This window comes from Hemitrygon akajei, chromosome 5 (assembly GCF_048418815.1).
Source record: "Hemitrygon akajei chromosome 5, sHemAka1.3, whole genome shotgun sequence".
NCBI lineage: Eukaryota > Metazoa > Chordata > Chondrichthyes > Myliobatiformes > Dasyatidae > Hemitrygon > Hemitrygon akajei.
Genome location: NC_133128.1, coordinates 196,296,108 through 196,313,146, shown reverse-complemented (window position 1 = coordinate 196,313,146; position 17,039 = coordinate 196,296,108). Strand labels below are relative to the sequence as shown.

General features: G+C 41.6%; 1 protein-coding gene across 1 annotated transcript in view; it reads left to right on the top strand.

Moving 5' to 3' along the window:
- Positions 1-17,039, top strand: part of tmem163a (transmembrane protein 163a) — a 235,086-nt gene that overhangs the window by 212,665 nt on the left and 5,382 nt on the right. Inside the window, exons 7-8 of the mRNA XM_073047605.1 lie at positions 2,942-3,053; positions 9,747-9,888. Coding sequence (XP_072903706.1) covers positions 2,942-3,053; positions 9,747-9,888 — 254 coding nt within the window. The remainder of the gene's footprint in view (positions 1-2,941; positions 3,054-9,746; positions 9,889-17,039) is intronic.

Genomic DNA, 17,039 nt, shown 5'->3' with positions numbered 1-17,039 from the left:
CATGGTTGAGCCCACTAGGGGATCCGCTATTCTGGATTGCGTGCTGTGCAATGAACTGGAATTGATTAGAGAGGTTAAGGAAAATGAACCCTTGAGAAAATGATCATAATATTATGGAATTCACCCTGAAATGTCAGAAGGAGAAACTAAAGTCAGATGTGTCAGTACTTCAGTGGAGTAAAGGGTATTACAGAGACATGAGAGAGGAGTTGACTAGAATTGATTAGGGAAGGACACTGGCAGGGATGATGGCAGTGCAGCAATCATTGGAATTTCTGGAAGCAATTTGGAAGTCACAGGATATATACATCCAAAGAGGACGAAGTATTTTAAAGGAAAGATGACACAATCATGACTAACAAGAGAAGTCAAAGCCAATGTAAAAGCCAAAGAGAAGGCATATAATACAGCAAAAATAGTGGAAAGTTAGTGGATTAGGGAGCTTTTAAAAACCATCAGAAGGCAACTGAAAAGGTCATTAAGAAGGAAAGATGGATTAGCTAGCCAGTAATATTAAAGGGGATACCAAAAGTTTCTTCAGATACATGAAGTGTAAAAGAGAGGCAGGAGTGGACATCGGATTGCTGGAAAATGATGCTAGAGAAGTAGTAGCAGGGGATAAGGAAATGGCAGAAGAATTGAATTAGTAATTTGCATCAGCCTTGGCTGTGGAAGACAGTAGCAAAATGGTGGAAGTTCCAGGTGTCAGGGAAGTATGTGAAGTTACCATTACTAGAGAGAAGGTTCTTGGGAAAACTGAAAGTTCTGAAAGTACATACCTAGATCTTGACCAGGAGGTGTACCCCTCTCCTGAACTGAAAGAGACAGTTGAAGAGATTGTGGAGGTTTTAGTAATGATCTTTCACGAATCACTAGATTTTAGAATGGTTCCAGAAGACTGTGAATGTCACTCCACTGTTCAAGGAAGAAGAGAGGCAGAAGAAACTATAGGCCAGTTAGTCTGACCTCAGTGGGTGGGAAGATGTTGCAGTTGATTGTTAAGGATGAGGACTCGGGGTACTTGGAGGCACATTATAAAATAGGCTGTAGTCAGCATGGCTTTCTCAAGGGAAAGCCTTGACTGGCAAATTTATTGGAATTCTTTGAGGAATTAATAAGCAGGATAGACAAAGGAGAATTGGTTGATGTTGAGTACTTGGAATTTCAGAAGGCTTTTGACAAGGTGACACATATGCAGCTGCTTAACAAACTGCGAGCCAAGGTATTACAGGAAAGGTTCAAGCATGGATAAAGCAGTGGCTGATTGGCAGGAGGCAAAGAGTGGGAACAAAGGGAGCCTTTTCTGATTGGCTGCCGGTGACGAATGATGTTCCACAAGGGTCTGTATTGGGACTGATTCTTTTTATGCTATATGTTAATGATATAGATGCTGGAATTGATGGCTTTGTTCCAAAGTTTGCAAATGATACAATGATAGGTGGAGGGGCAGTAGTTCTGAGGAGTAATAGAGGCTACAGAAGAGCTTAGACAGATTAGGAGAATGGGCAAAGAAGTGTCAGATGGAATATTGTTTCAGGAAGTCTATGGTCATGCACTTTGGTAGAAGAAATTAAAGATTTGACTAGTTTCTAAATGAAGAGAAAATACACAAGTCTGAGGCACAAAGGGATTTGGGTGTCCTTACGCAGGATTCTCTAAAGTTTAATTTGCAGGTTGAGTCTATGGTGAGGAAGGCAAATGAAGTGTTAGCATTCATTTCAGGAGGACTAGAATGTAACAGCAAGGATGTAATGTTGAGACTGGTGAGGCCTCACTTTGAATATTGTGGGCAGTTTTGGACCCCTATCTTAGAAAGGATCTGCTGATACTGGAGAGGGTTCAAAGGAGGTTCACGAAAATGATTCTGGGATTAAATGGCTTGTCATATGAAGAATGTTTGATGGTTCTGGGCCTGTATTCACTGGAACTTAGAAGAATGAGGGGTGACCTAATTGAAACCTATCATATGGCGAAAGGCCTTGATTGAATGGATGTGGAGAAGATGTTTCCTATGGTGGCAGAGTTTAAGACAAGGGGACACAGCCTCAGAATAGAAGGGTTTCCTTGTAGAATGGAGATGAGGAAGAATTTCTTCAGCCAGTGGGTGGTGAATCTGAGGAATTCATTGCCATAGGCAGCTGTGGAGGCCAAGTCTTTATGTATATTTAAGGCAGAGGTTGATAGATTCTTTATTTTTTGGGACATGAAAACATGTGGGGAAATGTAGGAGATTAGGGCTGGATGAAAGTGTGATCAACCATGAGGAAATGGTGGAGCAGATTCAATGGGCCAAATGGCCTAATTCTGGTTCTATATCTTATGGTCTTCTGACTTTATATACATACCTCTGACCTATGATGAAGTGTATATACTGACCCCTGACCTATGATGAAGTGTATATACTGACCCCTGACCTATGATGCAGGGTTTATACCTTCCTCTGACATATGATGAAGTGTGTATACCGACCTCTGATCTATGATGAAGTGGATAATATGACGAAGCAGCTGTAGATAGTTAGCCCTTCAGTTCTGGGACTGGGTTGACTGACCTGCATCAATTACAAGTTAATTATCAATTGTCATTTACTAATTAACTTTACTTTGAAGCTACTTGAGATGTTTTGATACATTATAATTGCTATTAGTGATGTTATAAATTATTTATAGACTTTCAAAAACTGATTCAGAATCAGATTTATTAGTACCTACATATTTCATGGAATTTGTGGTTTTGCATAAAGGAGCAAAATATAAAAAATACTATAAATTATGAAAATAAGTAAATAGTACAAAATAAAAGGAATATTAATGTAGTGTTCATTGGTGGAGTTTGTAATATAACTGACAATATCTTTGCTTATATGCTTAAACATTTCAGTTGTTTATCTGGCTATGAAGAAGATACCTTTATTTCACTAAATACCTGTTTTTTTTTTCAGGATGATTTCCTTTTTAGTGTATCCATTGTAAGTGGAATCCTGTGTAGTATCTTGGCTGTGGTTAAATTCATGCTTGGTAGAGTCCTTACAAGCAAAGCCCTGATAACTGATGGTGAGTATTGACACTTTGTTAATATACTCTTATGTGGTCAAATTAAATTATTTTTAAAAAATTGTTCACTTATTACCAAGGGACATTGGAAATGTAAGGCAACAATTACATGCTGTGACTAAAAAAATATAGAATCACAAAATCAGAAAAAAATGAGTGAAATATTTTTACTTTTCATGTTTCTGTAAAAAGAAACTCGTAATCCTCTCTCACTTTCCTACCATTTCTCTGTTTTTAATAATTTTTCTTTAAATACTAGATCTAAAGAATTAAATAATTGTCATTTGACCTGTTTAAGTAGAATTATTTTTCTACCATCTTTGTTTTCATTCAAATACAACAACTTGCATTTATGTGGAACCTGTAGCGGAGTTAAGTGTCCTAAAGGACTTCACAGAGCATACGATGTAAATACTAGAAGTAGGAGTAGTCCTGGCATTGGGATGATTGATCTGCATCAATTACTTACCAACTTTGCTGCAAAGTTACTGTCCAACTTGCTCTGCCATTCAATATGATTGTAGTCTGTCTTTTACATCCCAGTACCACTTTCCTGCACAAACCCCACATTCTTTCATTTCCTTAATAAACAAAAATCCTTAAATTTCTACCCTGAATATTCCCACAAGTGAGCCTTCCTGGCCTCCTTGTGTGGAGAATTCCACACAAGGACTCAGGATAGGACAGATGGTAAAAAAGTAAAGATAGCATGCAGTCAGATAGCATGGCATCAAAGGGTACAGGGAGAAGGCTGGGAACTGGGATTGAGGAGGAGATAGAAAAAAGGATCAGCCATGATTGAATGGCGGAGAAGACTTGATGGGCCAGATAGCCTAATTCTCCTCCTATGTCTTATGGTCTTATGTTTTTCTTCTGTCTCTCTCCCTTCTTGAAGAGTGGAGCAACATTAGTAATTTTCCATTCTACCGGAACCATTCCAGAATCTAGTCATTCTTGAAAGATCTTTACTAATGCCTCCATGATTTCTTCAGCCACCTCATTTGGAACTCTGGGGTGTACACCATCTGGACCAGGTGACTTATCTACCTTCAAAGTTTTAGTTTCTTTCTAGTAATGGTAACTTCGCACACTTCGTGACCCCTGACACCTGGAACTTCCACCGTACTGCTAGTGTAGGAAGATTGAAGCAAAATACTTATTTAGTTCACCCGCCTTTTCCTTGTCCCCCTTATTACCTCTCCAGCATCATCTTCCAGTGGCCTGATAAACACTCTCACCTCTCTTTTACAATTTACATATCTGAAGAAACTTTTGGTATCCACTTTAATATTATTGTCTAGCTTACTTTCATATTCCATCTTTACCAACTGTCTTTGTAGTTGCCTTCTTTTGGTTTTTAAAAGCTTCCCAATGCTCTTCTTCTTAATTTTTGTTTTATTATATGCTCTCTCTTTGGCTTTATATTGGCTTTGGCTTCTCTTGTTAGCCACAGTTATATCATCCTGCCTTCAGAATAATTCTTCCTCTTTGGGATGTGTATATCCTATGTCTTCCAAATTGCTTTCAGAAATTCCAGCCATTGCTGCTCGGCCAGTGTTCTTTTCCAATCAATTCTGGCCAACTGCTCTCTAATACCTCTGTAATTCCCTTTACTCCACTGTAATGCTGATATACCTGACTTCAGCTTCTCCTTCTCAAATTATACCATAAGACATAGGAGCAGAATTAGGCCATCTGGCCGATCGAATCTGCTCCGCCATTCAATCATGGCTGACCTTTTTCCTTTCTCTTACTCAACTTCCATTCCTGCCCTTCTCCCCGTAACTTTGATGCCATGTCCAATCAAGAACCTATCAATCTCTGCCTTAAGCACACCAAATGACCTGACCTCCACAGCTGCATGTGGCAACAAATTCCACAAAATCACCACCCTTTGGCTAAAGAAATGTCTCCACATCTCTGTTTTGAAAGGGCACCCCTAAGGCTGTGCCCTCTTGTCTTGGACTCTCCCACCATGGGAAACACCACGTCCACTCTGTCTAGGCATTTCAACATTCGAAAGGTTTCAATGAGATCCCCCTCATCCTTCTGAATTCCAGCGAGAACAGACCTAGAGCCATCAATTGTTCCTCGTATGATAACCCTTTTATTCCTGGAATCATCCTTGTGAACCTCCTCTGGACCCTCTCCAATGCCAGCACATCTTTTCTAAGATATGAGGGGCCAAAAACTGTTCACAATACTCAAGGCAAGACCTCACCAGTGCCTTATAAAGCCTCAGCATCACATCCTTTGCTCTTGTATTCTAGACCACTTGAAATAAGTGCTAACGTGGTATTTGCCTTCCTCACCACCAACTCAACCTGCAAGTTAACCTTCAGGGTGTTCTGCACAAGGACTCCCAAGTCCCTCTGCATCTCAGATTCCTGGATTTTCTCCCCATTTAGAAAATAGTGCACATATTTATTTCTACTACCCGTGCATGACCATGTATTTTCCAACATTGTATTTCATTTGCCACTTTCTTGCCCATTCTCCTAATCTGTATAAGTCCTTCTGCATCCTTCCTGTTTTCTCAACACTACCTGTCCCTCTTTGTATCATCTGCAAACTTAGCAACAAAGCCATCTATTCCATCATCTAAATTATTTATATACAGCATAAAAAGAAGCAGTCCCAACACCAAACCCTCTGCAACACCACTAGTCACTGGCAGCCAACCAGAAAATGATCCTATTATTCCCACTCACTACCTGCTACCAATCAGCCAATGCTCTAACCATGTTAGTAACTTTCCTGTAATACTAAGGGCTCTTATTTTGGTAAGCAGCCTCACGCATGGCACCCTGTCAAAGGCCTTCTGAAAGTCCAAATATACAACATCCACTGCATCTCCTTTATCTATCCTACTTTATCTAATCTCCTCAAAGAGTTCTGGCAGTTTCATCAGGCATGATTTTCCCTGAAGGAAACCATGCTGACTTTGTACTATCTTGTCATGTATCATCAAGTACTCCATCTCTTTGTCTTTAACAATTGACTCCAACATTTTCCCATTCACTGAAGTCAGGCTCACAGGCCTATAATTTCCTTTCTTCTGCCTTCCTCCTTTGTTAAAGAATGGAGTGACATTTGCAATTTTCCAGTCCTCTGGCACCATGCCAGAGTCCAAAGATTTTTGAAAGATCATTTCTAATGCCACCACAATCTCTAATGCTACCTCTTTCAGAGCCCTAGGGTGCAGTTCCTCTGGTCTGGATGACTTAAGGTACCTTGAGGTCTTCCAGCTTTTTGAGCATGTCCTCTCTTGTAACAGTAACTGTACCTACTTCTCTTTCTTCAGGGTGAATTCAATCATATTATGATCACTGTCCCCCAGGGTTATTTTGTCTTAAGCTCGCTAATCAATTTTGGTTTACTGCACAACACCCAATCCAGAATAGCTGATGACCTAGTCCATAAGCTGCTCTAAAAAGCCGTCTTGTGGGCATTCTAGAAAACTCTCCTCTTGGAACCCAGCAGCAAACTGCTTTTCCCTACATATTGCATACTGAAACCTGCACATTGAAATGCCCCATGACCATTGGAACATTGCCCTTTTGCCATGCATTTTCTATGTCCTGTTGTAATTTGCAGGCCACATCCTTACTACTGTTTAGGGATCTGCATATAATTGCCATCAGGGTATTTTTACCCTTGCAGTTCCTTAGCTCTATCCACAATGATTTAACAACACCTTATGTCCCTATGTCACCTCTTTCTAATGATTTGACTTAATCTTTTACCAACAGAGCAACGCTGCCCCATCTGTCTTCCTGCCTGTCCTTTTGATACAATGTGCATCCTTGGACATTAAGCTCCCAGCTATAATCTTTCAGCCATGATTCAGTGATGCCCACGACAACATACATGGCAATCTGCGACTGTGCTACATGTTCATCCATCTTATTCTGTATACTGCGCACATTCAAATATAACACCTTTAGTCACATATTCACCTCTTTTGATTTTGTCCGCCTTTTACTTTGCAACTCAAACATTGACTACAATTTTGCCCTAACACCAGCCTCTCCTCACTGCATATTGCCTCTGTGAGGATATGAGCTACCTCATCCTCAACACGATCATCCACTTTTCCCACATTACTTCTTGCATTGAAATACATGCAGCTCAGGACATGAGTTGCACCATACTTAATCTTTTGATTCCTAACTTTGTCTGACGTCCTACCAATACCTGCCTTCATAACCTCTCAACTAACTGTTCTGGCACTCTGGTTCCTATCTCCCTGCAACTCTAGTTTAAACCCACCATGCAGCATTAAAAAGACCTTTATACTAGGATATTAGTCCCTCACTATTTCAGGTGCAAGCGTTCTTTCTGTAAAGGTCCCATCTTCCCTGGAAGAGAGCCCAAGGATCCAAAACTCTAATGCTCTCCCTCCTACACCAACTCCTTAGCGACATATTAAACTGTATAACTTTCCTAGTTCTCACCTCACTATCATGTGGCACAGTTAGCAATCCCAAGATCACAACCCTGGAGGTCCTGTCCTTTACCTTAGCACCTAACTCCCTGAACTCCCAATGCAGAACTTCTTCACTTGCACCACCCATGTCATCGGTACCTTCATGGACCACAACCTCTGGCTGTTCACCCTCCTACTTCAGAATGCTGATGACTCAATCCAAGATGTACTGGGCCCTATCATCCAGGAGGCAACATACCTCTTGTTCTCGCCCACAGAGTGTCCTGTCCGTCCCTCTAACTAACGAATCCCCTATCACCACAACGTGCATTTTCACCCTCCTTTCCCTTCTGAGCAACTGAGCCAGACTCAATGCCAGAGACCTGATTACTGTGACTTTTCACTGTTCGCTCAAACCCCACAATAGTGATATACCTGTTGTTGAGGGGGGTGGCCACAGGGGTACTCTGCAGTGGCTCCTTCAACCCTTTCCCCTTCCTGACTGTCACCCAATTTCATGTGTCCTGCACCTTGGGTGAAACTACCTCTACTTGTCCTGTCTATCACCCCTCAGCCTCCTGGATGATCCAGAGTTCATCCATTTCCAGCTCCAACTCCTTAACGCAGTTTGCTCGAAGCTGCAGCTGGATGCACTTCTCATAGTTGTAGCCACCATGGTCACTGGAGGTCTTCACCTTGCATTTGATCTTCCAAAGTGGTATCATCTCTCTAGTCCAGATTAGACTCCACCTGCCATTTCTCTGCCCATATTTCCAGTTGATCTGTATCCTGCTCTGCCCTTTGACAATCTTTCTCACCAACCACACCACCACTAGTTGCTGTCACCTTCATTGACAACCGTGGAAAGGGATGTAGATTTACTAAACCTTTGCTTCTAAACGTTGAAAGAACTACATCAACTGAGTATCACTTTACTTGTATGTTGTAAAACAAATGCAAGAGTAAAAATATTGTGCAAGTATTAATTATCTGAAATTTTTGAATTTGATGCAAATGTAAAGATTAGACAGGAGAGGGTGCTGTTTGTCAGCACATTTACAATGCCGGGGACAGAAATGTTGGCATGGATGGCAAGTTAAAGAGGCAGGTGATTGAGAGATTAGGCACGTACATATGAACCAGAATGTTATCAGTGAATAGGACATATGATAGACAAGACATACAAAAAGACTGCTGATTTACTTGAGTTGTCTCCTTCAACCTGGCATAAAGCATTCATGCAAATTCTACACTGTGAAGGCAATCCAACAGTGGATTTACGTGGGAAAACAATCACAACCAGAGTTTTTATGTACCTGTGGAGATCACAGTTATGCAGGGAAATATTGTTGACAACATGGACCAATGTTAAAACCTGGTCTTTAAATATAAAGTTACTTTTTTGGGTTTGGTTTTCCCTCATTGTTATGAGAAGAAAAAGTTGTTATTAGTGTTGAGTGGGTTGCCTTACAATGCATTTCAGTTTAACCCTTAGGGACTGGGGAGTATAATTGTCCATGACTCGTCATCAGAAAAATTCAAGGGCATCATCAAATCACAACTGACTCAGTTTCACCACATTTGCACCAGAGTGGTGGACTTCCAGGAGGCCACTACAGTCCTCTTCACTTTACTTAGACAGAGAGGCTACAGTAAATGGAAATTCCAGCACATCAAACCCGACTTCTTGAAAGGACTCAAAGGAGCCTCAGAATTCACAACAGCAGGATCAGGGTCAGTTATTATCCTTCAACCATCAGACTCTTGAACCAAAGGGCTTTAACCAATGAGCTCACTTTCAAGGACTCTTTATCTCATGTTCTCAATATTTATTGCTTACTTATTTACAGTGTTATTAATATTTCTTCCTTTTGTATTTGCAGCTTGGCGTCTTCTGCGCTCTGGTTGAATGCTCTAGTTGGGTGGTCTTTCATTGATTCTGTATGGTTATTATTCTATAGATTTATTATGTCCACAAGGAAATGAATCTCTGGGTTGTAAATGGTAACATGCATGTACTTCGATAAAAAATTTACTTTGAAGCGTGTTAACTTGAACCATACACTCGGATTCCCTTTCCACAGATGCTGCTTGACTGTTGAGTGTTTCCAGCATTTTCAGGTTTTTTTTCAGATTTCTAGCAGTTAATATTTCTTTGCTTATTGTGAAATCAGTTGATTGGAGTGTGATCCTGAAGCAATTTAATTTTGTAGCCACATTTGATTTGGCCATTCAGTGATCTGTTTGTGTTTTCTGTTCTGCAGGCTTTAACTCCCTCGTCGGAGGAATCATGGGATTTTCTATACTGATCAGTGCTGAAGTCTTCAACCATTATGCTGGGGTCTGGTACCTGGATGGCACTATAGGGATTCTCATTGGAATAACTATTCTTGCTTATGGAATAAAGTAAGCTTTGCCTTATGGGTAAATGTTATAGAGACTGGATAAAGGCTAGTTCAAATTACTTTTTGACAATATTGTTTGTTTTAAATAAAAGAATACAAAACTTTCCAAAACAATAACTTGAATCATGGGAATGCATTCTGGTATTGAAAACCATTGTATTAGACCATTACATAGGAGCAGAATTAGGCCATCTGGCCCATCGAGTCTGCTCCGCCATTCAATCATGGCTGATCCTTTTTTTCTATCTCCTCCTCAACCCCAGTTCCCAGCTTTCTCCCTGTAACCTTTGATGCCATGTCCAATCAAGAACCTATCAACCTCTGCCTTAAATACACCCAACCATTTGGCCTCCACAGCTGCATGTCGCATCAAATTCCACGAATTCAGCATCCTTTGGCTAAAGAAATTTCTCTGCATCTCTGTTTTGAAAGGGTGCCCCTCTATCCTGAGGCTGTGCCCCCTTGTCCTAGGCTCTCCCACCATGGGAAACATCCTTTCCCCATCTACTCTGTCTAGGCCTTTCAACATTCAAAAGGTTTCTATGTGATCCCCTTTCATCCTTCAGAATTCCAGTGAGTACAGACCCAGAGCCATTAAATGTTCCTTGTATGTTAACCCTTTCATTACTGGAATCATCCTTGTGAACCTCTTCTGGAGCCTCTCCAATGCCAGCACATCTAAGATGAGGGACTCAAAACTGTTCACAATACTCAAGGTGAGGCCTCACCAGTGCCTTATAAAGCCTCAGCATCACATCCTTGCTCTTGTATTCTAGACCTCTTGAAATGAATGCCAACATGGCTTTGCTAAGTGGTAGCTATGGTACCATGCCAGTACTCCTTTGGTGGTAGTACTTACAAACCCCATTTCCAGAAAAGTTGGGATATTTTCCAAAATGCAATAAAAACAAAAATCTGTGATATGTTAATTCACGTGAACCTTTATTTAACTGACAAAAGTACAAAGAAAAGATTTTCAATAGTTTTACTGACCAACTTAATTGTATTTTGTAAATATACACAAATTTAGAATTTGATGGCTGCAACACACTCAACAAAAGTTGGGACAGAGGCATGTTTACCATTGTGCAATCTTGACATCCAGGAACTTGCAACTGCTCGCTCTCTCCACTTCTGATCCCTCTAAGAGGATTAGAATGTATTCCTTTGTCTTACCCTTCCTGAAGTCCACAATCAGTTCTTTCATCTTATGATGTTGAGTGCCAGGAATTAGAGTTAGGGTTAGGTGTGTTGTCAGTTACTTTATAGGTGGCATTTGAGCTGATCCAGAAGACCATAAGACAAAGGAGTAGAAGTCAGCCATTCAGCCCATCGAGTTTGCTCCACCATTTCATCATGAGCTGATCCAATCGCCCCTTTAGTCCCATTCCCCCGCCTTCTCACCATAATCTTTGATGCCCTGACTACTCAGATACCTATCAATCTCTGCCTTAAATACACCCAATGACTTGGCCTCCACTGCCACCCGTGGCAACAAATTCCATAGATTCACCACCTTCTGGCTGAAATTTTTTTTCGCATCTCTGTTCTGAATGGGCGCCCTGCAATCCTCAAGTCATGTCCTCTTGTACTACACTCCCCCACCGTGGGAAACAACTTTGCCACATCCACTCTGTCCATGCCTTTCGACATTCGAAATGTTTCTATGAGGTCCCCCTCATTCTTCTAAACTCCAGGGAGTACAGTCCAAGAGCGGCCAAACGTTCCTCATATGTTAACCCTCTCGTTCCCAGAATCAATCTAGTGAATCTTCTCTGAACCCTCTCCAATGTCAGCACATCCTTTCTTAAATAAGGAGCCCAAAACTGCACACAGTATTCCAAGTGAGGTCTTACCAGTGCCGTATAGAGCCTCAACATCACATCCCTGCTCCTATACTCTATTCCTCTAGAAATGAAAGCCAACATTGCATTGGCCTTCTTCACCACCGGCTCAACCTGGAGTTTAACCTTAAGGGTATCCTGTACAAGGACTCCCAAGTCCCGTTGTATCTCATAACTTTGAATTCTCTCCCCATTTAAATAAATGTCTGCCAGTTTATTTCTTCTACCAAAGTGCATGACCATACACTTTCCGACATTGTAATTCATTTACCACTTCTTTGCCCATTCCCCCAATTTGTCCAAGTCTCTCTGCAGACTCTCTGTTTCCTCAGCACTACCGGGCCCTCCCCTATCTTTGTATCATCAGCAAACTTAGCCACAAAGCCATCTATTCCATAATCCAAATCATTGATATACAATGTAAAAACAAGCGGCCCCAACACAGACCCCTGTGGAACGCTACTGGAGACCGGCAGCCAATCAGAATAGGATCCCTTTATTCTTACTCTCTGTTTCCTGCCAATCAATCAACGCTCTATCCACGTATGTAACTTTCCCATAATTCCATAGGCTGTTATCTTGTTTAGCAGCCTCATGTGGCCCCTTGTCAAAGGCCGTCTGAAAATCCAAATACACAACATCCACTGCATCTCCCTTGTCTAGACTACTTGTAATTTCCTCAAAAAATTGCAATAGGTTTGTCAGGCAGGATTTTCCTTTAAGGGAACCATGCTGAGTCCTGCCTATCTTGTCATATGCCTCCAGGTACTCTGTATCCTCATCCTTGACAATCGACTCCAACAACTTCCCAACCACCGATGTCAAGCTAACAGGTCTATAATTTCCTTTTTGCTTCCTTGCCCCCTTCTTAAATAGTGGAGTGACATTTGCAATCTTCCAGTCCTCTGGAACCAGGCCAGAATCTATCGACTTTTGAAAGATCATTGCTAATGCCTCTGCAATCTCCAATGCTACTTCCTTCAGAACACAAGGGTGCATTCCATCTGGTCCGGGAGATTTATCTACCCTTAGACTATTCAGCTTCCTGAATACTTCCTCTGTCGTAATTGTGACTGCACATATTTCTCTTCCCTGACACCCTTGAATGTCCAGTATATTGCTGATGTCTTCCTCAGTGAAGACTGAAGCAAAATACTCATTCAGTTCCTCCGCCATCTCCATATCTCCCATTACAATTTCTCCAGCATCATTTTCTATCGGTCCTATATCTACTCTCACCAGTCTTTTACTCTTTATATACTTGAAAAAGCTCTTTGATATTATTTGCTAGCTTCCTTTCATAGTTCATCTTTTCCCTCTTAATGACCTTATTAGTTTCCTTTTGTAAGCTTTTAAAAACTTCCCAATCCACTGTCTTCCCTCTAATTTTTGCTTCCTTGTACGCCCTCTGCTTTGCTTTTACTTTGGCTTTGACTTCTCTTGTCAGCTACGGTTGCATCATTTTTCCATTTGAAAATTTCTTCTTCTTTGGAATATATCTGTCTTGCACATTCTTCACTTCTCGCATAAACTCCAGCCACTGCTGCTCTGCCGTCCTCCCGCTAGTGTCCCTTTCCAGTCAACCTTGGCCAGTTCCTCTCTCATGCCACTGTAATTTCCTTTACTCCACTGAAATACTGACACATCGGATTTCGGCTTCTCTTTCTCAAATTTCACAGTGAACTCAATCATGTTGTGATCACAGCCTCCTAAGGGTTCCTTCACTTCCATCTCTCTAATCACTTCTGGTTCATTACACAATATGCAGACCAGTACAGCCGATCCCCTCGTGGGCTCAACAACAAGCTATTCTAAAAAGCCATTTCGTAGACATTCTACAAATTCTCTCTCTTGAGATCCAGTGCCGACCTGATTTTCCCAATCCACTCGCATGTTAAAATCCCCTACAATTATCATAACACTGCCCTTTTGGCAAGCCTTTTCTATTTCCTGGTGTAATTTGTAGTCCACATCACTGCAGCTGTTTGGAGGCCTGTAGATAACTGCCATCAGGGTCCTTTTACCCCTGTGATTTCTTAGCTAACCCATAAAGATTCTGTACCTTCCAATCATATGTCAACCTTTTCTAATGATTCGATATCATTTCTTACCATTAAAGCCACGCCACCCCCTCTACCTACCTGCCTATCCTTCCGATACACCGTGTATCCTTGGACGTTCAGCTCCCAGAGACAGGCATCTTTTAGCCATGTCTCAGTGATGGCCACAATATCATACCTGCCAATCTGTAACTGTACAACAAGATCATCCATCTTATTCCTTATGCTGCGTGCATTTAAGTATAACACCTTAAGTCCAGTATTTGGTACTTTTTGCATTGATTGCACTGCAACTCATCCCAATGGCTGCAAATTTGCTCCATCACCTGCCTGTCCTTCCTGACATCCTTACTGCTCACTACCGTAGATCTTTTTCTGTTTTCCCTCTCCTCCGCTCCATCATTCCTGTTCCCATCCCCCTGCCAAATTAGTTTAAACCCTCCCTAACAGCTCTATTAAATCTTCCCACTAAGATATTAGTCCCCCTAGGATTCAAATGTAACCCGTCCTTTTTGTACAGGTCACACCTGCTCCAAAAGAGGTCCCAATGATCCAGAAACTTGAATCCCTGCCCCCTGCTCCAATCCCTCAGCCACGCATTTATCCTCTACCTCTTCCATTTCTACTCTAACTGTCGAGTGGCACAGGCAGTAATCCCGAGATTACTACCTTTGCGGTCCTTCTTCTCAACTGCCTTCCTAACTTCCTATATTCTCCTTTCAGGACCTCTTCCCTTTTCCTACCTATGTCATTGGTACCTATATCTACCACAACCTCTGGCTCCTCACCCTCCCACTTCAGGATATCTTGGACGCGATCAGAAACATCCCAGACCCTGGCACCAGGGAGGCAAACTACCATCTGGGTCTTCTGACTGCGTCCATAGAATCGTCTATCTGACACCCTAACTATCGAGTCCCTGTTACTACTGCCTTCCTCTTCCTTTCCCTACCCTTCTGAGCTGCAGGGCCTGACTCTGTGCTGGAGGCACGGCCACTGTTGCTTCCCCCAGGTAGACTGTCCCCCCAACAGTACTCGAACAGGAGTACTTATTGTCAAGGGGTACAGCCACTGGGGTACTTTCTAGTACTTGACTCTTCCCCTTCCCCTTCCTAACCGTGATCCACCTGTCTGCCTCCTGTGGCCCTGTGTGACCACCTGTTTGTAACTCCTCTCTATCAACTCCTCACTCTCCCTGACCAGACGAAGGTGATCAAGCTGCAGCTCCAGTTCCCTAACACGGTCCCTTAGGGGCTGCAGCTCGGCGCACCTGGTGCAGATATGGACATCCGGGAGGCTTGGAGACTCCAGGACCTCCCACATCCGACACTGAGAACAACAAGCTGCCCTCACACTCATAATTCCCCCTTTCCTCAAATGACAGGAAAAACTGAAAGCTAAACCTACCTTGCCTCACCAGCTTCCGCCTAAGCCTGTTGAGCCAAAGCCCCTAAGTCTACACTCTGCTGCCCGCAAATGACGCTATCCGCTGTTTGAGGCTGTGTCCTTTTTAAATCTTCCCTGCTTCACTGCCCAACGTCACACGCCTGCGCAGTCCTGCCTCTCTTAACTCCAATGTTCCTAGCCACTCAGTCAGTTGCTGCCAGTATACTTTCATACAGTTGATATGTCAACTCAGTTCATATTTCCACCATCGCATTTGACATCATCCTTTGGTGGCAGTTTAATATTAAATGAAATGATTAACTTTTGTATAGGCTTTGCGAGAATAAAATTAGTTATGTTTATTGGCAATTTTTCCCAAGGTGATCTCACTGAGCCTAGAATTCCACATTTTTGTTTCTGTGTTTAAATAGCCATGGAACTGGGATAGAAGCTAGATATATCCAAAGGGATTGCCCAAGGGAAAAGAGACAGGAAATGATATCACCCAGATGGGACTGTCAAACATGAGGAGACTAGTCTAACCATAGCTAATGAGTATGTTAATCAAAGACAATTTTCAATAATGTTTTTAGGAGCAGAAAGCTTGAGAAATGTGCAGAATTCAGCAGAGCAATTTCATAAGGGAAAATAGAATACCAGAGTGATCAGATGAAACATATTAATACTGTAATTCTCCTCTAGAGGGGTATATTTAGGAGGTTAATTTGAATTCATATGGACTGAGACAATCAAAATTGTTTGTGAAATAAGAAAATGGCAGAGAAAAAAAAACAAATATTTTAGGCCTGCCTTTTAAGGAGACACTAACATTTCTTGGAAATGGCTCTGGATTGAATAAGAGCCAAAAGAAATGAGCATTAGTTTTAACAAAAGGAGTTTGAACAAGTTAATGAAACAGAAAGCTTCTAAATCCACAGGATCTCATACAACTGAAAGGTTTGAAAGATGTGGCAAAGGAGACTTATTGGTGGCTTCCAAATGTTAATAATTCTGGGATAGTAGCACAGATTGTGTAGTAGCAATTATAAGCCCATTATTTACAAAAGGAGGGAGAGGAGGAATTATTAGATCATAAAGCCTCATATCAGTAACAGGTTCCTCCAGTAACAGTAATTAGTTCCTCCTCATCAGTTTTCTCAGCTTCATTTAACTCAACTGTCTTGTTTAGTAGAGACTTTCAGCATCCCCTTGGTATATACTCCCCAAGTATCCTCTGCCTTTTAACTGTAGTTCACAACTTTGGCCCATAATGAGTCCCACTCATTCTCCTCTTATTAGCTATCATTTTCAATATGCCTATTGAGGAGTTTTGTATTCCTATTTATTTTAGCCTTGCCAAGATTCTCATTTCTCTTTGCTATCTTTTATTCATTTTTCACTTTCCCTAAGATCTCTACATTATTCTCACTTGCCATGCATAATGCTCCTTTCTTATCTACTTAAACTCATTTTCTCTTATGATGTCAGGAGCTCCAGCTCTCAACTTGTGGGATGAACCCCTGAGTTGTCTTAAAGCAACTTTTAACGTTCAATACACACAGCTATATTTGGAGCACTGAGGGAAAGGCAAACAATTGTGAACTCAGCTGTTACAGAATAAAGGATTGGATATCATTGCAAAAAATCCTTGAATTTTAGTGATTATACCCAGATCCTTGGCCTTATAGTGGGTTTCAGAAGGTTTCTATTTTGGGTTCTAGTCCATATTTTAAAGTAGACGTTGACTGCTTATACAAGATGCTCTGAGTAGTATCTCCACTGTTCAAAAAGGAGGAAAGTTCCAGAATGTCAGGGCATCCAAAAGTCTAAATAGACTAGGTCCTTATAGACGAAGTAGAAGT